The sequence below is a fragment of the Fulmarus glacialis genome, unplaced genomic scaffold, assembly GCF_000690835.1.
Source record: "Fulmarus glacialis isolate BGI_N327 unplaced genomic scaffold, ASM69083v1 Scaffold38258, whole genome shotgun sequence".
Lineage (NCBI taxonomy): Eukaryota > Metazoa > Chordata > Aves > Procellariiformes > Procellariidae > Fulmarus > Fulmarus glacialis.
This window is the reverse complement of record NW_009226981.1, coordinates 1-16,741: the sequence shown is the minus strand read 5'-3', so window position 1 is coordinate 16,741 and position 16,741 is coordinate 1. Positions and strand designations below refer to the sequence as shown.

Genomic DNA, 16,741 nt, shown 5'->3' with positions numbered 1-16,741 from the left:
GGAGCGGGGGCCTGACCCCGGCACCTGTCACAACCATAAACCCCGCGACGGTTCTTCCCCCTCCGATACCCGCCTCAAGCCGTCCAGGTGTGTCTTTGCCCCCTGAGGTGTTTTCCGTCTCCCGGTGTAACGGTGGCCGGCAAAAAGGCATCGAAGCGTAAGAGAGCAAGTGAGAACTCTCCAAAACGTCGGCGAGCGTCGAAACAGTGGGGAAAGGCTGTTAATGTCGTTAAGCTTCGTTTGGCAGCGTGAGGAAGTGATTTGTGAGGGGGAAAAAAACTGTCCTCCTTCAGCAAAGCACTAAACGGCGTTGAGTTGTGAGCCGTCAGCGCGCTCTCCCAGCTTCTACTGATTTTTAAGGTCTCTTTAAATGATGAAACAAGGCTCGCGGAGGTGGAAACTGAAAGAAGGTCACCCAAATCAAAGTTTAACAGATGGATATCGGTTTAAAGTCCCTCGATGAAGTTTATTCGGATGTTAGATGGCGGCACATGGGTAAATGCTCCCAGATCTGAGCCCGAAGCAGTCCGACAGTCCGGATCCTCTCCCCACTGCGCCAGTTTTGCGCCCTCCGTCCTCTTCCCACCTTGAATTGACACTTCGCTTCTATTCGCATTCAGGGACATGAAGGTCCTGCGAGGGCGATTTTTAACTAGCTGTTGAAAACCCTGGGTTTTTATAACAGAATTATGACTGCGACAGGATTTTATAAATAATACATCAGTGATGCCATTTCTGCGTGTGTTTTATCAAGTTTCTAATACCCCGCACGTCGCTTTTTCTGCAGAAATCATTCATAATTCATCCCAACATCGTGTTCGTGCAGATCTGTTGACAAGTTGCTCTTTCCAGGTTCCCTCTATCTCTGCTTTCAGGTTGGTGGAGATCTGATGCCCGGCATCTCTTTCATCATGCTTTTAAATGCTTTTTAAGTATTTTGTCAGTTCTTCAGGTGTAAAAATGAGGTGAGAAAACAGTGGCAGGATTAAAAACACCCTGAATGTGTGTTAAATCATCCTCTACGAGTGCTAGTTTCTCTCTACCGTCAACCGAGCGAGTCCGGATAAACAATTCAGAAGAGTTTAAGCAGCTGAAAGTTATTCCTGAGAAAGATTTCATTGGATTCGTGACATTAACGAGCTGCCTAAGAGCTGGGATCTTCCCTTCACCTTGCAGAACTATTAAGAAATTAAAACCACCGAGCGTATTGCAGCTTTAGAGAAGTTTTGTTGTGGATTTTTACTGTTAGATGGTATAAAAAGGAATGAGTTCTTACAGTTCTTGCATATTTGGGGTGTAGCTGGCTCAGCTTAGAACCAGCCCCTTTATTTTTAATTCTCTGCGTGTTGAAAATTGTACAGTTCCACGCGAGTGGGTTTTTGAGGAGAGCACCCTTTACAGTTGAGCCTTGCGTAGGAGCGTGTGATATATAGATTTAATTTAAATACTTCATGATTCCAGCAGAAGACAAACTTTATTCTCCCTGGATAAAGCCCTTTGTTGAAATCAGCGGGAGAACCTCGGGCCTCTGCTTTTGGAAGGAATTGCCTCGGGGGCCCCGGCTTTTTCTTTTCTTAAACACCCGTTTAACCGGCAGGTGTTAAACTTAATTTCTCAGCGCTTCACATAGACTGAACGACGTAAATCTCTCGATGTTGCTACGTCATCTCCGGATTCGCGCTCCGCTTGTACACGTGTGCGGAGAAAAACGATTCCCAAGCTTTTCCCCCAGCTCGGGGAGTGCTGTCTCGGGAAATCAGCTGGGAACCAGGACACATGTGCACTCAGCTCAGTAAAATTCACTGTTTGGTCCCCTCCAAGTTGTTTTTTGCTGCTCTGCACTTTATTTCATGTTTATTTTCCCAAGAGAAGGTGATGATGATTTATTCCGCTGATTTTTTTCCCTCCTGGGGATGTTTACGGATGTGCTGTGCTGCTGCAGAACTGACGGATACAACTTCTGCTCATTGGTGCCGAGTCATTAATACCCGAGTGTCTCATCTAGTGGGTTTTTTACATAATACTTAGTTTCAAAATTAGATGTCGAACTCTTAATTACCACGTTCTTAAGTTGTACCGAAAGCTTGAGGTCTTTGCTTTGAAAGCTTGAGGTCTTTGCTTAACCCAGATTTCTTCATTCCTTGAAAGAACGTGATAATCGTGGTCATACCTGTATGAACATAACATGCCCTATGTCTCAGCAAGCCAAATGCCAGTGTATACACACGGGACTTAAAAGCGGGGAGCTTTATCTTATAGATTCTGGAGGTACAGAGAGATGGGACTCTGGCTGAAAAACGCTGCGTTTTCGGCTGGGCACCCTCCGTTTTCCTTGAGGTTTTGCGCTGGGGCCAGGCTATTTTTGCCTCCTGAATTAATGTACCCAAGGTTTTATCAAAGACGGCTTAAAAATCGAAGGAGAGAAGCTCACTTTTGATCCGACGTCGGCGTGTGGTCGAAAGCACGAGGGCTGCTGCTATTTTTGGCGCTGCTGGTTGAGAAACCAAATGACCTGCCTGGAGAAAAGCTTCCCTGCGCTGGCTTTGCTTTCTCTTCCCGTTTTTCTCTGGCTGGGAGCTCAGCGTGCGCTGGGATGATGCCTGTGACAACCAGGGGTTTGGTATCACTTGGTGTCACTTGAAACGATTGCGTGCGCTCAGCAGTTTGTTTGCAAGAGGTGAGTTAACGTGCTGGAGGAGGGAGCGTTAAAATTGAGCTGTGGATTTCAAGTCAGGCGTTGGGGTGGCTGCGGTCGATGGGTCGGAGGTTTGTCCTTCGTTTCCGTGCTCCGTCTCGACCTGATCCTCCCCACTGGCAGCTGGAAAACCGTATCCCGGCGCCGTCCCGCTCCCGCTGGAAAGCGAAGCTGAACGGCGAGCGACTCGACCTAAAAACGCCAACGATGGGAAAGGAAATTATTCGGTAATAAGGCTCCGATTTGAAAAGGCGTTTACGTGTTGCAGTTCCTGTTTTGCTGGTGCTGCGGTTTCTATAGGAGTTCAAAAATACGGCGGTAACCATTTCACCCACGATTTCTTTAGGTTCTGTGTGCTTAAGGTGATTGCCCATGAAAAAAATAAAGTCATTAAGGGGGAGAGGTGTCCTGTACGTCCTTGGTGGGTGTCGGACAGGTTTGTGCAGGGATTTGGGGGCTGCGAGAGAAAAGTTTTGTAAAATCGGGCTGTCTCAAAAAGTAAATGTTTTGCAAAATTGGAAGTTGTTGCCAAAAAAGAAAAGTTTTTGGAAAATTGGGGGCTGCATCCAAAAAAAAAAGAAGTGGTGCAAAATTGGGAGCCCCCTCCAGAAAATAGAAAAGCTTTGCAAAATCAGGGGCTGTCTCCAAAACTACAAAAGCTTTGCAAAATTGGGCGCCACCTCCATAAAATATAAAAGTTTTTGCAAAATCAGGGGCTGCCTCCAAAAGACATAAAAGCTTTGCAAAGTCAGGGGTCCCCTCCAAAAATACAAAAGCTTTGCAAAATCGGGGGCCACAGCCAAAAATAGAAAAGATTTGCAAAACTAGGGGCTGCCTCCAAAAATAGAAAAGCATGGCAAAATTGGGGGCCCCCTCCAAAAACATATAAAAGCTTTGCAAAACTGGGGGCTCTCTCAAGAAAATACTAACGTTTTGCAAAATGGAGGGCTGCCTCCAAAACTAGAAAAGTTTGGCAAAATCGTGGGCTGCCTGAAAAAAATACAGAAGTTTTGCAAAATTGGGGGCTCCCCCCTATTTCCAAAAATAGGAAAGCTTTGCAAAATCGGGGGCTGCCGCTAAAAAAAGAAAAGCTTTGCAAAATTGGAGCTGCCTCCAAAAATAGAGAAATTTGGCAAAATTGGGAGCCACCTCCAACAAAGAAAAGTTTTTGCAGAATCGGGGGCTGATTCCAAAAATAGAAAAGCTTTGCAAAAATTGGTGGCCACCTCCAAAAATACAAAAGTTTTGTGAAATTGGTGTCTTAAGGTGCAGAAAAGCAACCTACACCTTCAAAGAAGGAAGGAAGGAAGCACGTGTGTGTGATTTTTGGCTTGTGTAGGCTCTTCCTCGGCTGGAGGGAGATGAAGTTGCTAAAGGGAAGGGAAACCGCCGATCCCGGGGCGGGGGGAAGGCGAGGCCAGGAAAGAAACGGGGAGAAGTTTGGGTCTCGAAATAGTTCGGATCCATAGGAAGCCAGGCATCAGTAGTTCTGTTTGTGGACTAACTTATTTTTCTCATCAGAAAAATAATTAAGATAAAAAAGAATTGTTTTCCTGCAGAGAAGTGGCAGCCAGGACTCTTGGAAGTGTTTTCAGCAAAACACCCAGCGTATGGCTTTTGATTTCAAAATTTAACGTAGACGATCTCAAGGTTTCGTTGCAGCGCGGAGCTTATTTATCCCATGCCCTTTGAGCAGATGAAGGCGTTTGCCCAGCTCTTGGCAGCTCTTCCAGGGATCGCTGTGGTGCTGGGGATGCGGATTCCACCCTGGAAACTTCGGAAAAGTTTTAAAATGGAGAGATGATTTATTTTGGCCAGAAAAACAGATGATTTATTTTGGCTGTGAAATAAAAGAGCCGGTGAAGTTGCATCGGGAGCTCCTGCGTATCGTAGCTCTTTGCTGCTTCTTTCACTTGGGCAAGCGCTTCGTCCTGCCGCCGTTTCGGAGTGAGAGACCAGACCGAAACCTCGTTAGCGCAAATCTTGCAATTAGTGCTGAAAAGTGGAGGGAGCTCGTTGTATTTTATTGGCGCATGTAATAGCAGTACTCACCTCGGATCGCGTACAAAGATATCCGATGTTCCCTAGGAAGAAGGACGCTTCTGCTGGCCTAACACAATCCAAACGTCCATTTTCGATGCCGGTTCAGTTCTTCGGATGATTTATTCCGCAGATTTTCTCCTGTATAAACGTAGCTGTGCACCGTTGTTATGTCAAGCGCCTCTTCAAACTGATTTCTCTTTCAAAACACTGGGGTTTTTTTAATTCAAAACATTTTGTTGACCTTTAGATTGCTGAAACAATCTGAAATAAAGCATCGGGCAAGCTTCGGGCATGTTTCCCAAACAATCAAAAGCACAAGTGCAGCTGTAATTAAAGACTTTATTGCTTCTAGGGTCAATTAAGGGAAGAACCAAACCCCGTGATAAGAGCAGAGGCAATCTTTCTGATAGCTCTGTTTTTTCTCTTGCAGGTTATGGCACCTGGAACACTGGGGCCACCAACACTCAAGGTGAGTTTTGTGTATATAAAAATATACCTAGGGAATTGCAAGTTTAGCATAGAACTTCTTTTTTCTTCTTTTTAGCCAGACTAGTGTAATATAGAAGCAGTTTTTTCAGCCTTCCTTCTCCTCTGCCTGTTTTAGTGACTTTCTACTTGTTTTTTGGTAAAAGCTTCCTCCCTCATCTCGGGATACGCTCCGATTTCCACCGTCGTATACTGGAGGAACTGGTCGCAATCTTGCGTATGATGAATAACGTGCTTTGCTTTATCTCCTGAGATTTATTAGTGCTGCAAAACGAAGCATGTCCTGGGGTATTTGGGAGTTTGGGCTCTCTCCTTTGATCTCCTTTCCAGCCTAAACAACAGGAGAACCAGCGAGATGCTCCTGAAAGTGATAGTTATAACGAACGTATTTGCTTTTGCTGTGGTTTTACTGCTACTTGAGGGTTTTTAGTGAATCATTTGAGTTGTTTTCAAGTGCAAATATTTGAAAGTGTTTCAAAAAACATATTAAAGTGTATATTATCCATTTCATTTTCATAATTAGTTCTTGGAAGTCCCAGCTTCTTTCTTTCCCCTTCTGTGCAAAACGATCCGTCGTTTTTACCAGCAATTAAACCGAATTATATATATATTTAGTCTCTGAACTTTTAACTTTGTTGCTTTTAGAGCTGAAACACTCTTTTCTTTTTGTCCTGTTCAGGTACATATGCCACAAATGCGACGAGTTGGCAAGGTACGTGCTAAAAAGCCCCGTTTCTTTCCGGGTGCTGGGGTGCCCTGCTCAGCCTCTCAAGTTGGCTGCGGCGAGCGGAGCCGTTTTCCAGCTCATAAACTGCCTCCACTTCAAATTTGCTGTGAAGTACGCAACGCCGTGCTTTTAAACCGCTCCTCCTCGCCGATTCCTATATTTATTTTTACCTTGCTCCGTGATTCTGGCTTTTTCTTCTGCGAAGGGAGCAGCTCTGGCCTGGTGACTGGCAGGCAGCTTTTCCTTAAAGCGGAAAAATTAGCGCATGGATGAGGAAAGTTGATTTATTTTATGTCTCCGTTTCTCGTTTGATCTGGGACAGCCAGATGTGTGCATTAATAAAATGATTTTACTGAGATGATACCGTTTGCCCCTCAAAACCCAAGGTTTGCCCTTGTAATTCTGGCAGCTTGACGGTACGCAAATGCAATTCTCTTTGTGCAAGCTGGCGCTTCCTCAGTAAAACATGATTTGCTTTCACTAATAAACTTTTTCTCTCAGAGCAATTAGTTAATTGGCCTTGATTTGGATCCTATGGCTGTTTTAAGCCGGTCTTAACGCATTCTCAAGCAAAAGCCCGAGATTCTTTTAGAAAATATTATTTCTTTGGTCCTCACAATATGAAATGGAACACTGCACGTTGGGCTGTGGATTTAAACCTCCCAGCTCAAGTCATTGGTAAAAATGAGGGTGGTTTTTTGTCTATTATTCCTCTTTTTTGTAAAGCCTGGGCGCCCCTGTCAAGGGCTCGCGCCCCGTTGTGCTGGGTGTTGTGCTGATGCAGAGCAGAAAGGCTGTTCCTGCTCCGGAGACCTTATAATCTAAATAAAAACACAAGTCGCAGGTGGATGGGGGAACGCAAAGACACAACGAGGCATCGGCACACCGGCGGCCGTAACGATGTCCATTTTATCATGGAAAAGGGAAATTAAGAAGGATTATTACGGCAGTTGCTTTACGAGAGCCCTAGGAGTGATATAGCGAAGGGTTTGGCGGGTCAGAAGCAGCGAGAGGAAGCTCGCCGCGTAGCTCTGCCTGAGCGACACCGGGTTCGAGCCGGGGCCGTAGAGTTGCGACGAGGATTGTCGGGATCCCTTAGTCCAGATCTCGGGATCACGTGAAGCACCCGGCAGCTTCACAAGCGCGGCGAGGTATCTTGCTTTTTCCGCCGCGCCGTGGTATCTTGCTCTTTGAATACCAGTCACTGCTTTGATTTTCTGATTAATTTATTTCATCGTGGCCCTTTTTTGATGGATACGTGGCCATGTGCCCGGCAGCGCATCCCCTTTGGGTTTTCTTGTGTCATTTTGTGGGACCGTGCGACGTAAACGGCTCAGGGTCCCGCAGCGTAGACTGAGCTTGTTAAAAAATTGCAAATACAACCAGCAGTGCTCCATTTCTGCAGTTAAAATCGCCCAAAGGAGGAAGGTCCTTATGCTTTTAGGGTTGGGCAATAAGAATCTTTGATATTTCTTTGATATTTTAAGAAACCAGATTTCCTTGAAGGGAGGTAAAACCCAGCTGCAGCCTTGCCCGGTAGGATCCGTTCGCATCTAAACTCTTCCTCCAGGTACCCGTGTCTTTATAATATTGTATTAATATCAATTTTATTTTCCTTTCCTGCCAGGCTATGAAGGCTACGACTATTACAACACCCAAACCACCGCCGCTAATACAGCGGCCACGTACAACTACGCCGCAGCCGCTGCCACCTCCAGCAGCTGGGAAACACCCAAAACTTCGGATATGAGCATGAACGCCGACGTCAACGCCGCCATGCCCGTCGCCTCATACGGCGCCGAGACTTCGGCCAACGAGAACTCGGATTCCATCATAGCCAAAATCAACCAGCGTTTGGATATGCTGTCGAAGGAGGGCAGCGGTGGGACAGGGGAGGGGATGGAAGACCAGGAGAGGTGACTGTTCCACTTCTTCTTTAGTTTTAATAGTAAAAAAAAAAATGGCTTTTGATCACTATAAGTTCAGATTAAACTGTTCTAATTGCATAGGCACGATCCAGAGTTCGTTCTCTGGAAAACGAGCTTAACCATTTATTTTTTACCTGTCCTCATATGTATGTGCGCACATACACATACGTATTTTATATATATCTCTCTCTCAAACATACCAAACCTGATGTACACATGAAGCATTAAAAGCGACTTCCATTGTCGATTCAATTCCTAGATTTTGCAGAAGGTTTTTTATCTATCGTTTTTAGGTTTCTTAAAGTATTTTTATTCCTCTGTGTAACTTTTTCCTCATGGCTGCCCAGTCATTATTTTTTTTTCCTCCCGCTGGGTTAAATTATGCCAGTCTGGAGAGTTGTTTTGTATCGGTGCGTGTTTTGCTGCTGAAATAATAATACAGATCTTGGCAAGAGTTACTGAATAAACAAAGTTTTGCCTTTTTTTTTTGCCATTTGATGCTCGCTGCTGCGGTCAGACAAGATGCTGAGGGGTTTATCCGCATTGATTCGCAGCCAGAGGCACAGCTAAGAGACCACGAGAAGCAGTTTTTACTTGGGGAAGCTTTTGGGATCTGCTTTTCCGCTGGCAAAACATAACTCAGAGTGGTTTAGTGCTATAAAGTTAGTAAAGTTATGACATCTCTGAAGGATTTCTGTTCAGATACCTGTGCAGAAAACCACAGTTCTTTGATGTTTATTTATTTTCCCTGAGATTAAGGGAAAGGTGGAGCGGGATACGGAAAGTGTTTGCTATGCAGGGTTTAAAAATGTTTTTATCCCATTTTTCTGGCCAAAAACATTTGGATTGTGGTAAAAATGGATGCAAACGCCTGGATGATGTGCAGGGATGTTATTTTAGCTGCTGACTGTTGTCTCCTCCTGCGCAGCTCTTTCAGATTTGAGTCTTTCGAATCGTACGACTCGAGGTCTTCAATGAACGACCGTGACGTGTACCGATCCGGCTACGATTACGGAGAAGTCGGAACCGATCGGAACGATTCCTTCGGGAGCCAGTTCGATAACCGCAGGGATCAATCTCGTAACCGAGGAAACAACTACGGCCTCATCCGAGGACGGGGTCAAAACCGCGTTCAAAATCGAGGGCGTCTAAACGCTTTCAACCGCACCGACCACTTCATGCCCTCCTCCAGCTCCGAGCGCCTCTCGGCTCGTTGGAATGAGTTGAACTACATGGGTGGGCGTGGGATGGGGGGTGCCGGATCCAACAGGCTCCCTTCCCTCTTTTCCCAAGCCCTCGTTCCCGACTACGGCGACTATGGTGACTATGGCGATTACGGCGACTACGGCGACTATGGGGATTACGGTGATTATGGCGACTACGGAGATTATGGTGACTACGGAGACTATGACTATGGCATGATGGGGATGTCGGGCATGGGAATGGGACGGTATGGGAATATGCCGTACGGAATGGGGAGGCAACGAAACAGAGACAGGATGGGTACGGTGCCCTGGCACATGAACACGCTCATGGTAAGTTGTTTTTTTTTTTTTTTCTTGTCAAGATTGCTTTTTGCTCGCCTCGGTGGGTAGGCTTGGCTGTTCGGCTGTAGAGCGGAGGCCTTCGGAGAAGCACGACTCTTAATTCACGTTGCTTCCACCATGGAAGAATTTAAACCTTCCTGGATAGAGCAGAATGTCACCAAGCTTGTATATACCCATTTGCATGTAAAATAGAGCCTCTGAATGCTTACCCCATCCCAAATCTGCTACCTAGGGGCACTAACCCAGCTATAAAATCCTTTTATAGCCAAAAATAAGTCTGCAGGGTCACAAGAATTTAAACTTTTTTAGGAGACGTAGCAGACGGGTGGAATACTTTGATTTTTAAGCTTTTTTGGTGCCTCAAGTTGATGGATACAACTGATTTCTTCCCACTTTAGCCCAAGAGAAGAGGTTTCCGAAACCGTTCGGGAGGGCGATCGGACGGCGAGGGAGGAGGACGCAAGCGAAAACAGTCGCAAAGCGGAGATGAGCCGGACAGCAAACAGGCGAAGACCGACAGCGAAGGAGATGACACCGAGAACGGTACGAGCTGTCTTCACCCACTAATATTGGCCATTTTCCCCCGTTTTTAAGTGATTTATCTTTCAGCTGACTGATAGTTGTTACATTTCAAAGCTGTTGCATTTTTTTCAGTCGTTAGCGTTGTTATAATACTCCTGCAAGCGCACAGGCTTTATGATCTGTGTATTTTGTGACCTGGGGCAAACTTTAATGCCCGAGGTGAGCGTTGCGAAAGTAAGGACAGAGTTTGCAGCAGACTGTCGGGCAAAGAAAAACCAGTGAGCCATTTGCGATCTTCGCTGGGGTTTTGAGCCGTTATCGCGGTACTTGATGATTTATTAGACACCAGTGGGGCCCCTGGGAGTGTTCAGTGGGAGAAAAGACCCCCCAGCTAAGTGATTTTTCTTTTGTGCAGCAGATGAGGGCGAAGGAGAGGAAAAATCAGGAGATGAAGCTGACAAAGGTGTAAGTAATTTTTTTTTTATCAGTCTTTGTGGCAAATGCGGGAATATTTAAGCACTCGAGCAATTTCCTCTGCTTTTTTGACCGTGCTGAGGGTAAGAATATTTAAAATCACCCGGAAACGGTGTTTTGAGCCCGTATATTGTGAAGGTATTTGCTCCTCAGAATTTCCCCATGCCGTTCAGCGGGGATTACTGGCAGATTTGCTTGCGCCGAGGTGCCTGAAAAGCACTTGTAGTGGAATGGTTAGGATCCTGCGCCTGTACTTCTGCTCCTGGCCAGGCTCGTTAGGGCTAAATTCCAATTAGTGGTTGGTTCTTTCCTCAGCGGTTGGTTTGCTGGGTTGGAGGGGGTCATTGCCATTTGTTTGCTTGTGACTGCGTGTTAACCTTCAGCACGGTGTTCCTCAGAGCGGCAACTCACCTGCCAAGTATTTAAATTTTGATAACGAGAAGCGATACTTAGCGGTGACACATAACCTGATATATGGACAACAACTATTTTGTAAACATTTATAAAAATGGACGTTTAATCCCCAAATGACACAACCCTTCGCCTGCTCTGCGGTCCGGCTGGGTGGACTCTGAAACCTCCAAATTGAAGTAAATAACACCAGCGTCTTTTTGTGTTTGTCTTTTCCAGGAGAATGGGAATTGGGGCGATTTGGCGGAGGAAGGTAGGGTGTCACCCGCCTCTCACACAGTCCTGGACTAATCCTACTTCAAATCCATCTGCTTCGCCTCAGGACGCTACCGAGAGCTTGATTTTTTTTTGGTCAAAAGCTGATGCAGCTCCTGCTGTGACCTGTTAACCAGTCCAGGGCTCTGGCGCTGCCTGTCGTGGCACAGAATTGCCGCGCTGGTTGGCAGGGGAGTGCCAAAACAGTTTCATTTCTTCTGGGCTTCTCGGTGCGGACGGTTGCCGCCTGTACGAATGGATATTGGATGTTAATTTATCTTCCTGCCGTGCCTGGAGGACGGCGATGAGGATGCACAAGTCTTGCAAAGGGGCAGAGTAAAAATATCATAAACTAAATCATTTTCAGTGGAGGTTTCAGCCATGAGCTAAACCTCGTTTTGATTTTTTCAAATAGATGGGAATATACCGAGGTATATTAGAACACTAATTTAAAAACCGTATGGTCTGAAGTAGCTGAAACCACTTCAGCTGGTTTTGGATTGTAGTTTTCGGTAAAGACACATCAACCCCAAGCGTGTTGTGCCTTCTGCATCAGAGTGACTTGCGGAAAACCACGGGTAGGACTTCTGTTGCCAGTTTTAAGTTATTCTCAGGATTGAAACTGAGGTGTCGTCGGATGTTAAAATTCTCGTTTAAGCCTCCCTCCGATGCCCAGGTCTGGTTTCTGGGTTCCTTTACCTGAAAATGTTGCAGGTGAATTATTACCTGAGTCCTGTGAGGCTGACAGACCTCTGACTCGGAGCTTTCTACCCCAAAACACTGCAGAGATTAGGTCAGCTGAATCTTTTTTTTTTTTTTTTTTTTTTGCTTTCCCAATAATTATCAAGGAATTACTGGGAAGGCGACATGAGGATTAGATCCAAAACTGTCTCAGAGAAGCAGAACTGCTACTCGAGCACTGCTAGCATCTCTGCTGGCTTTTGTTGCTTAACTTTCTTGAGGAGCTTTTTCAGCCTTGTGAAAAATAGATGAACGGGGAAAAAATGATAATACGGGGAGAAGTGGCAGCTCCTTCCAAGGAAGGGAGATAGAGAGGTGTCTTTGCAGCATCGTAGAAGTCAGGATGTTTTCCACTAACGGCACGTCCCGTCGCTGCCTACGAAGGCTTTGAGTTGCTGTGGGAAGCTCAGGGAGCCGGAGGAGAGGAGGGTTTGGGTTGTACAATAACTGCTAGAGACCTTGGAAAGAGGCTGTGACTTCCCGAAGCTGAGAGTAAAGAGGAAATCGAGGGGATTTGGGTCCCAAAATACCTCCGCCAGTGAAGTGGGTGATTGTGAACACAGTCATTCTGATTTCTACCTCCCCCTGTCCCCCAGCATCTGGAGATGGCTGTGAAGACGACGACGAGGAGGTGAAAAAGAAGAGGGAGAAGCAGCGGAGAAGAGATAGGATGCGTGATCGAGCTATGGACAGGTAAGGGAAGTGATAAGCCGGGCCGTTCCTAGCACGTCTGTGAATGATACGGGCCAAGGATATTCCTCTGCACGAATGTGGGATAAATCTGCTGGGGGATCGTGTTTTGGGGCTCTGCGTTGTGATTTCAGCAAGCTTTTTTTCCCTTTTTGTGTGTTTTATGACTGTTTTAAGGTGAGAAGAATACTGTGCTGTTCAATACATAGATCAGTGTAGAGTTGTAAGTTCAGAAGGATGTGTTAAGTGGCTATATATGCAGCCTTGCTATTAAAATAATGCAATAAGTGATCTAAAGACAGCCTAAGCAGCGAAGGCGGCACCAGCGTTTCTGTATCTTGGGGCTTTCCCACACCGGGGAGAGGATCTTCATATCGAAGAGTGCTGATTCACCTCCTGCCCAAAGAATTTGTCCAGTTGCTTTTAAACTCGTGCAGGGTTTTAGCGTCCACTCCCGTAGCATAAAGTTTTATGGAGAAGCAGGCACTGTTTAATCCGTGCAGGTTCTGCAGCAATTATAAAGGCCCAAGACAAAGTAAAATTGTGTGGGGTGGCACTTGGAAAAAAACTAAGAGGTAGAAAACTACAACGGGGTGGTAACGGTCTCATCTTCTTGATGTTCTCATTAAGCTGAGCTCGTTCCTCATTTGCGGTACGATTGCTCTGTTTAGGATCCAGTTTGCCTGTTCCGTCTGCAAGTTCCGCAGTTTTGAGGAAGAGGAGATCCAGAAACATCTCCAGAGCAAGTTTCACAAAGAGACCTTGCGATACATCGGTACCAAACTCCCGGATAAAACGGTCGAGTTTCTGCAGGTAGGTGGGTTGCCTGAGGTTAGCTCAACCCTTCCCTGCATCCATGCTGGGATTCCCAGGCTTAACTTGGGATTCCCAGGCTTAATTTGGAATTTCCAGACTTACATGGGGGACTAGAAGGAGTTACAAATTCATTCACATCTAGCCCCCTGCTTGGTTGGCTTGCATCAGCGCTTGTTAACGCATCGCCCCATGACATCACTTTGCATGACGCGGTTTCTCACTGGTTTTCATGTTGGGAGGAAAAGTTAATTGTATGAATTTGAACAGAAAGGTCAGGAATTAATATTCCAGAGATCGTCTTCGCCATCTATACATCCAGAGCTGAGGAAGGAGAGATAAGAACTGAGGCATTTCATTTTCTGGATAACCAGAGTGTGCGTTTTGGGGGCATTTTTCAAGGATTTGGGGTCTCCCACAAGGAATCTGATGGTGATATGGGAGCGGGCTTCTGCTTTGGCTCCGATTTGGATCTTTCCGGCTCTTGCTCTGGTAGAAATGACAGGGGCGGGGAGGGGAAAACACCCGCCTTGTCTAGTTGATTCACCCACCGTGGTCCTCCCTGTGGGTTTTCTCTGGAGAGCTCATTTCCCTTCTGAGCTACTCGATCGTCTCGGTGCGTTGTGAGGAGGACAGCGAGTTTTGTCCTCTTCCCTTCTAGGAGTACATCGTCAACAGGAATAAGAAGATCGAGAAGAGGCGCCAGGAGCTGACCGAGAAAGAGGGCACGAAACAGAAGCCGGATCCTTTTAAGGGTAAGTGTCCGTTCTTACACACTCCCTCAGTCTCAGAAAACAAATACATATCGCTCCCAAAGGGGCTTCGTACTTCAGATTTGTGCCGTTGTAGCTCAGCCTCAGGTTCTGGCTGGTTTTTTTGCCAACTTTGTGAAATAAATCGTCTTGGTGGGGAAGGGGGAACGCCCATCCTTGCTGCAGTTTCTCAAGCAGCAGATTCATGAGGCTCGTGCAATGTCAGAGATACTAAAATGAGGTAAACGGGGGAAAAACTCCCAGGAATTGTTGATTTTTGTGGCTGTTCGGTTAATGCAGCTGGATCCTGTGTTCGCTTTTAATGTTAAAAGAAAGCGGCGAAGTTGATCTGTTGCAGCAACGAGCGTGATGGCGAAAAATCCGCTTAGCTTCGTCCACGTGCCCGTCCCTGGTACAGTCTGCAGCGCTCGGCCACGTCTGTGCTGGGAGCGATGAGTGGAGCTTAGTTAAGCCACACATGGGCTATAAAATCTTGCAGGGAGAAAACCTGAGCCCAAGTAGAGAGGAGGAACGAACCCAGAGCTGGGGGAAGCGCGAGTTGTCACTTCCACCTTTATTTAAATACGTTTTTGGAGAGGCGGGCTGGTTTTGGGAGGAAAACAGCCTCGGGTAAGTCGATTGCTGTGTACCTCGGGCTGTTATCCCCGTCTCTCTTCCTCCTGCACTTGGGTACTGCGTCGGAACGATCTGTTTTAGAGCAGAATAACACTCCTCCCCGTCTTAGAGCAACATACGTGATTTTTTTGTCTCTGGAAGCAGAAAGTGGCAGGCATACGTGCGCTGAATTAGCGTGTTGGCCGTGACGCGGGGTCGTTAGAAGTGGGGTAGAGGTGCCCACGACGTTAACCGGCCGAACATCTCATGCGTTTGGGATTTTGGCTGACGTCTCGTCGCCGCTGTAGGTATTGGCCAAGAACACTTCTTCAAGAAGATCGAGGCGGCTCACTGCATGGCGTGCGACATGTTAATTCCTGCGCAGAACCATCTTCTCCAGAGGCACCTGCGATCTGCCGATCACAACAGAAACCGCAGGGTAAGCAACGCTGCTCGCTTCCGAACTGGAGCGTTTTATCTCTGCTGGGCCGAGGGGATGCGTCCGGGCGCTCGAGGTTTGTTTGCGGCTTCTAAAAAACACCTTCTCGTACGGTCTCGGATCGCACCACGAGATGAAGCCGCTGACCGGGGAGCTACAGGGGGTTGTGGGGTGCTTGCGGACGGGGCTGTGCAGGGTTTGTTCTTGTGCAGGGAAACACGAGCGGATGAGAAGTGGGGAGGTGAACAGAAAAAGTGATATTAAAAGGGAGATCTGGCCTTTTCTTTTGCGCTGGGGGTTTAGCAGGGTACATTGTCCGGGCATACTGTGCAGACTAAATGTTTCCTCTTTCTAAATTCTCAGTGCTTGCGAGAAATTAAAATTAAAAATCGCCTTTGAGGGCGCTTGGGGAATTCATAAATGAGACGTAATTGATGTCTAAATTGGCCCAGGCTGGAGAGGGGCTTTGGACGTTGCAGATGGAGACGGGGTGAGCTGCGGTCTGCGCCGCTCGTCCCTCGGGCTGGTCTTCGTCTCCTCTGTCTTTGAGTGTTTGACGTGACGGTCGCTGTCCTGGGCGTGATCTTGGGATATCTGGGGGATGTTCCTGCTGCTGGTGCTGAAGCACATTTTTCTCCGGGGCTCATGTTAGCGGAAGAGATGCGGGTGCTCCTTTGCGTCCGCTTTTTGTGATGTTTTCTGGGATCTGAGATCAGGCTTCCCAAGCCCTGCAGAGGAGAAGGGAAGACAAACTCTGGAGCCGAGCTCCTCATTCGAACTCTTCCCCGTTTGAACTGACCCTGATGTTCGGTTCCTTTTCAGATGGCTGCGGAGCAATTCAAGAAAACCAGCTTACACGTCGCCAAGAGCGTCCTGAATAACAAACACATCGTAAAGATGCTGGAAAAATACCTCAAGGTGAGTGAACGAGAGAGTCGGCAACTCCTGCCGAGTTCCCGGAGCGGCGGGGTCAGGCTCCGCGTTGGTCCCGGAGCAGCACGGAGCCGCGTCTCGCTGTGTGCTGCGTGTCGGTGACGGGACGCCTCGCTGCGTACGATGGGGAGAAGCGTAGGTTCCACTCCGCTGCCTTTTTATCTCTAAATTTTGGGTCTCATTTCTTTTCTCCGTAGGCGGTTTACCACTTCTCGTGTTTTGTTTTTTGTTTTTGTGTTTTGTTTTTTTTTTTTTAATGTATTTAACTCGCAGACTGTACCTACTGTCATTCCCAGGTGCGTGTAGATCAATTACGAAACAGTCCAAACCGGAAACGTAATTAAAGAAACCAAAATAGCAAAAGGAACTCCAGTTCCCCAAAGCCACCCCTTGAGCTGTGGCCTTTGGGGGGGGACACCGGGATCCCCCCGGTGCAGGGAAGCGAGCGCGTGGGTCGGGAAGCCACCGCTTGAGTCCCGCCGGGATTGAATCCGACGCGGACGGCTCCTGGGCCCACCTGCTATTCCTGCGCCGGGGGTGTTGGAGTTTTTACCCCGTATAAAGAGCCGGGCTCTGCGGCGCTCCCGGCAGCTCAACCAAATGACAGAGCACCCCGAGGAGGGGGGTGCATCCAATTCCCGTGAGTTGAAACACCCTCGTTAGCCCCCCA

At 47.2% G+C, this 16,741-nt stretch overlaps 1 protein-coding gene across 1 annotated transcript; it reads left to right on the top strand.

Annotated features, from left to right (window-relative positions):
* Positions 1-107: 107 nt before the first annotated feature.
* On the top strand, positions 108-16,056 carry AKAP8 (A kinase (PRKA) anchor protein 8; the record flags this gene model as incomplete). Its single annotated transcript, XM_009582993.1, has 13 exons — positions 108-169; positions 5,169-5,207; positions 5,904-5,936; positions 7,579-7,867; positions 8,808-9,199; positions 9,284-9,387; positions 9,825-9,969; positions 10,367-10,411; positions 12,426-12,522; positions 13,191-13,332; positions 13,994-14,087; positions 15,008-15,138; positions 15,961-16,056. Coding segments are annotated over 13 exons (1,669 nt in total), but the record flags the coding sequence as incomplete, so codon positions are not given.
* Positions 16,057-16,741: the final 685 nt, after the last annotated feature.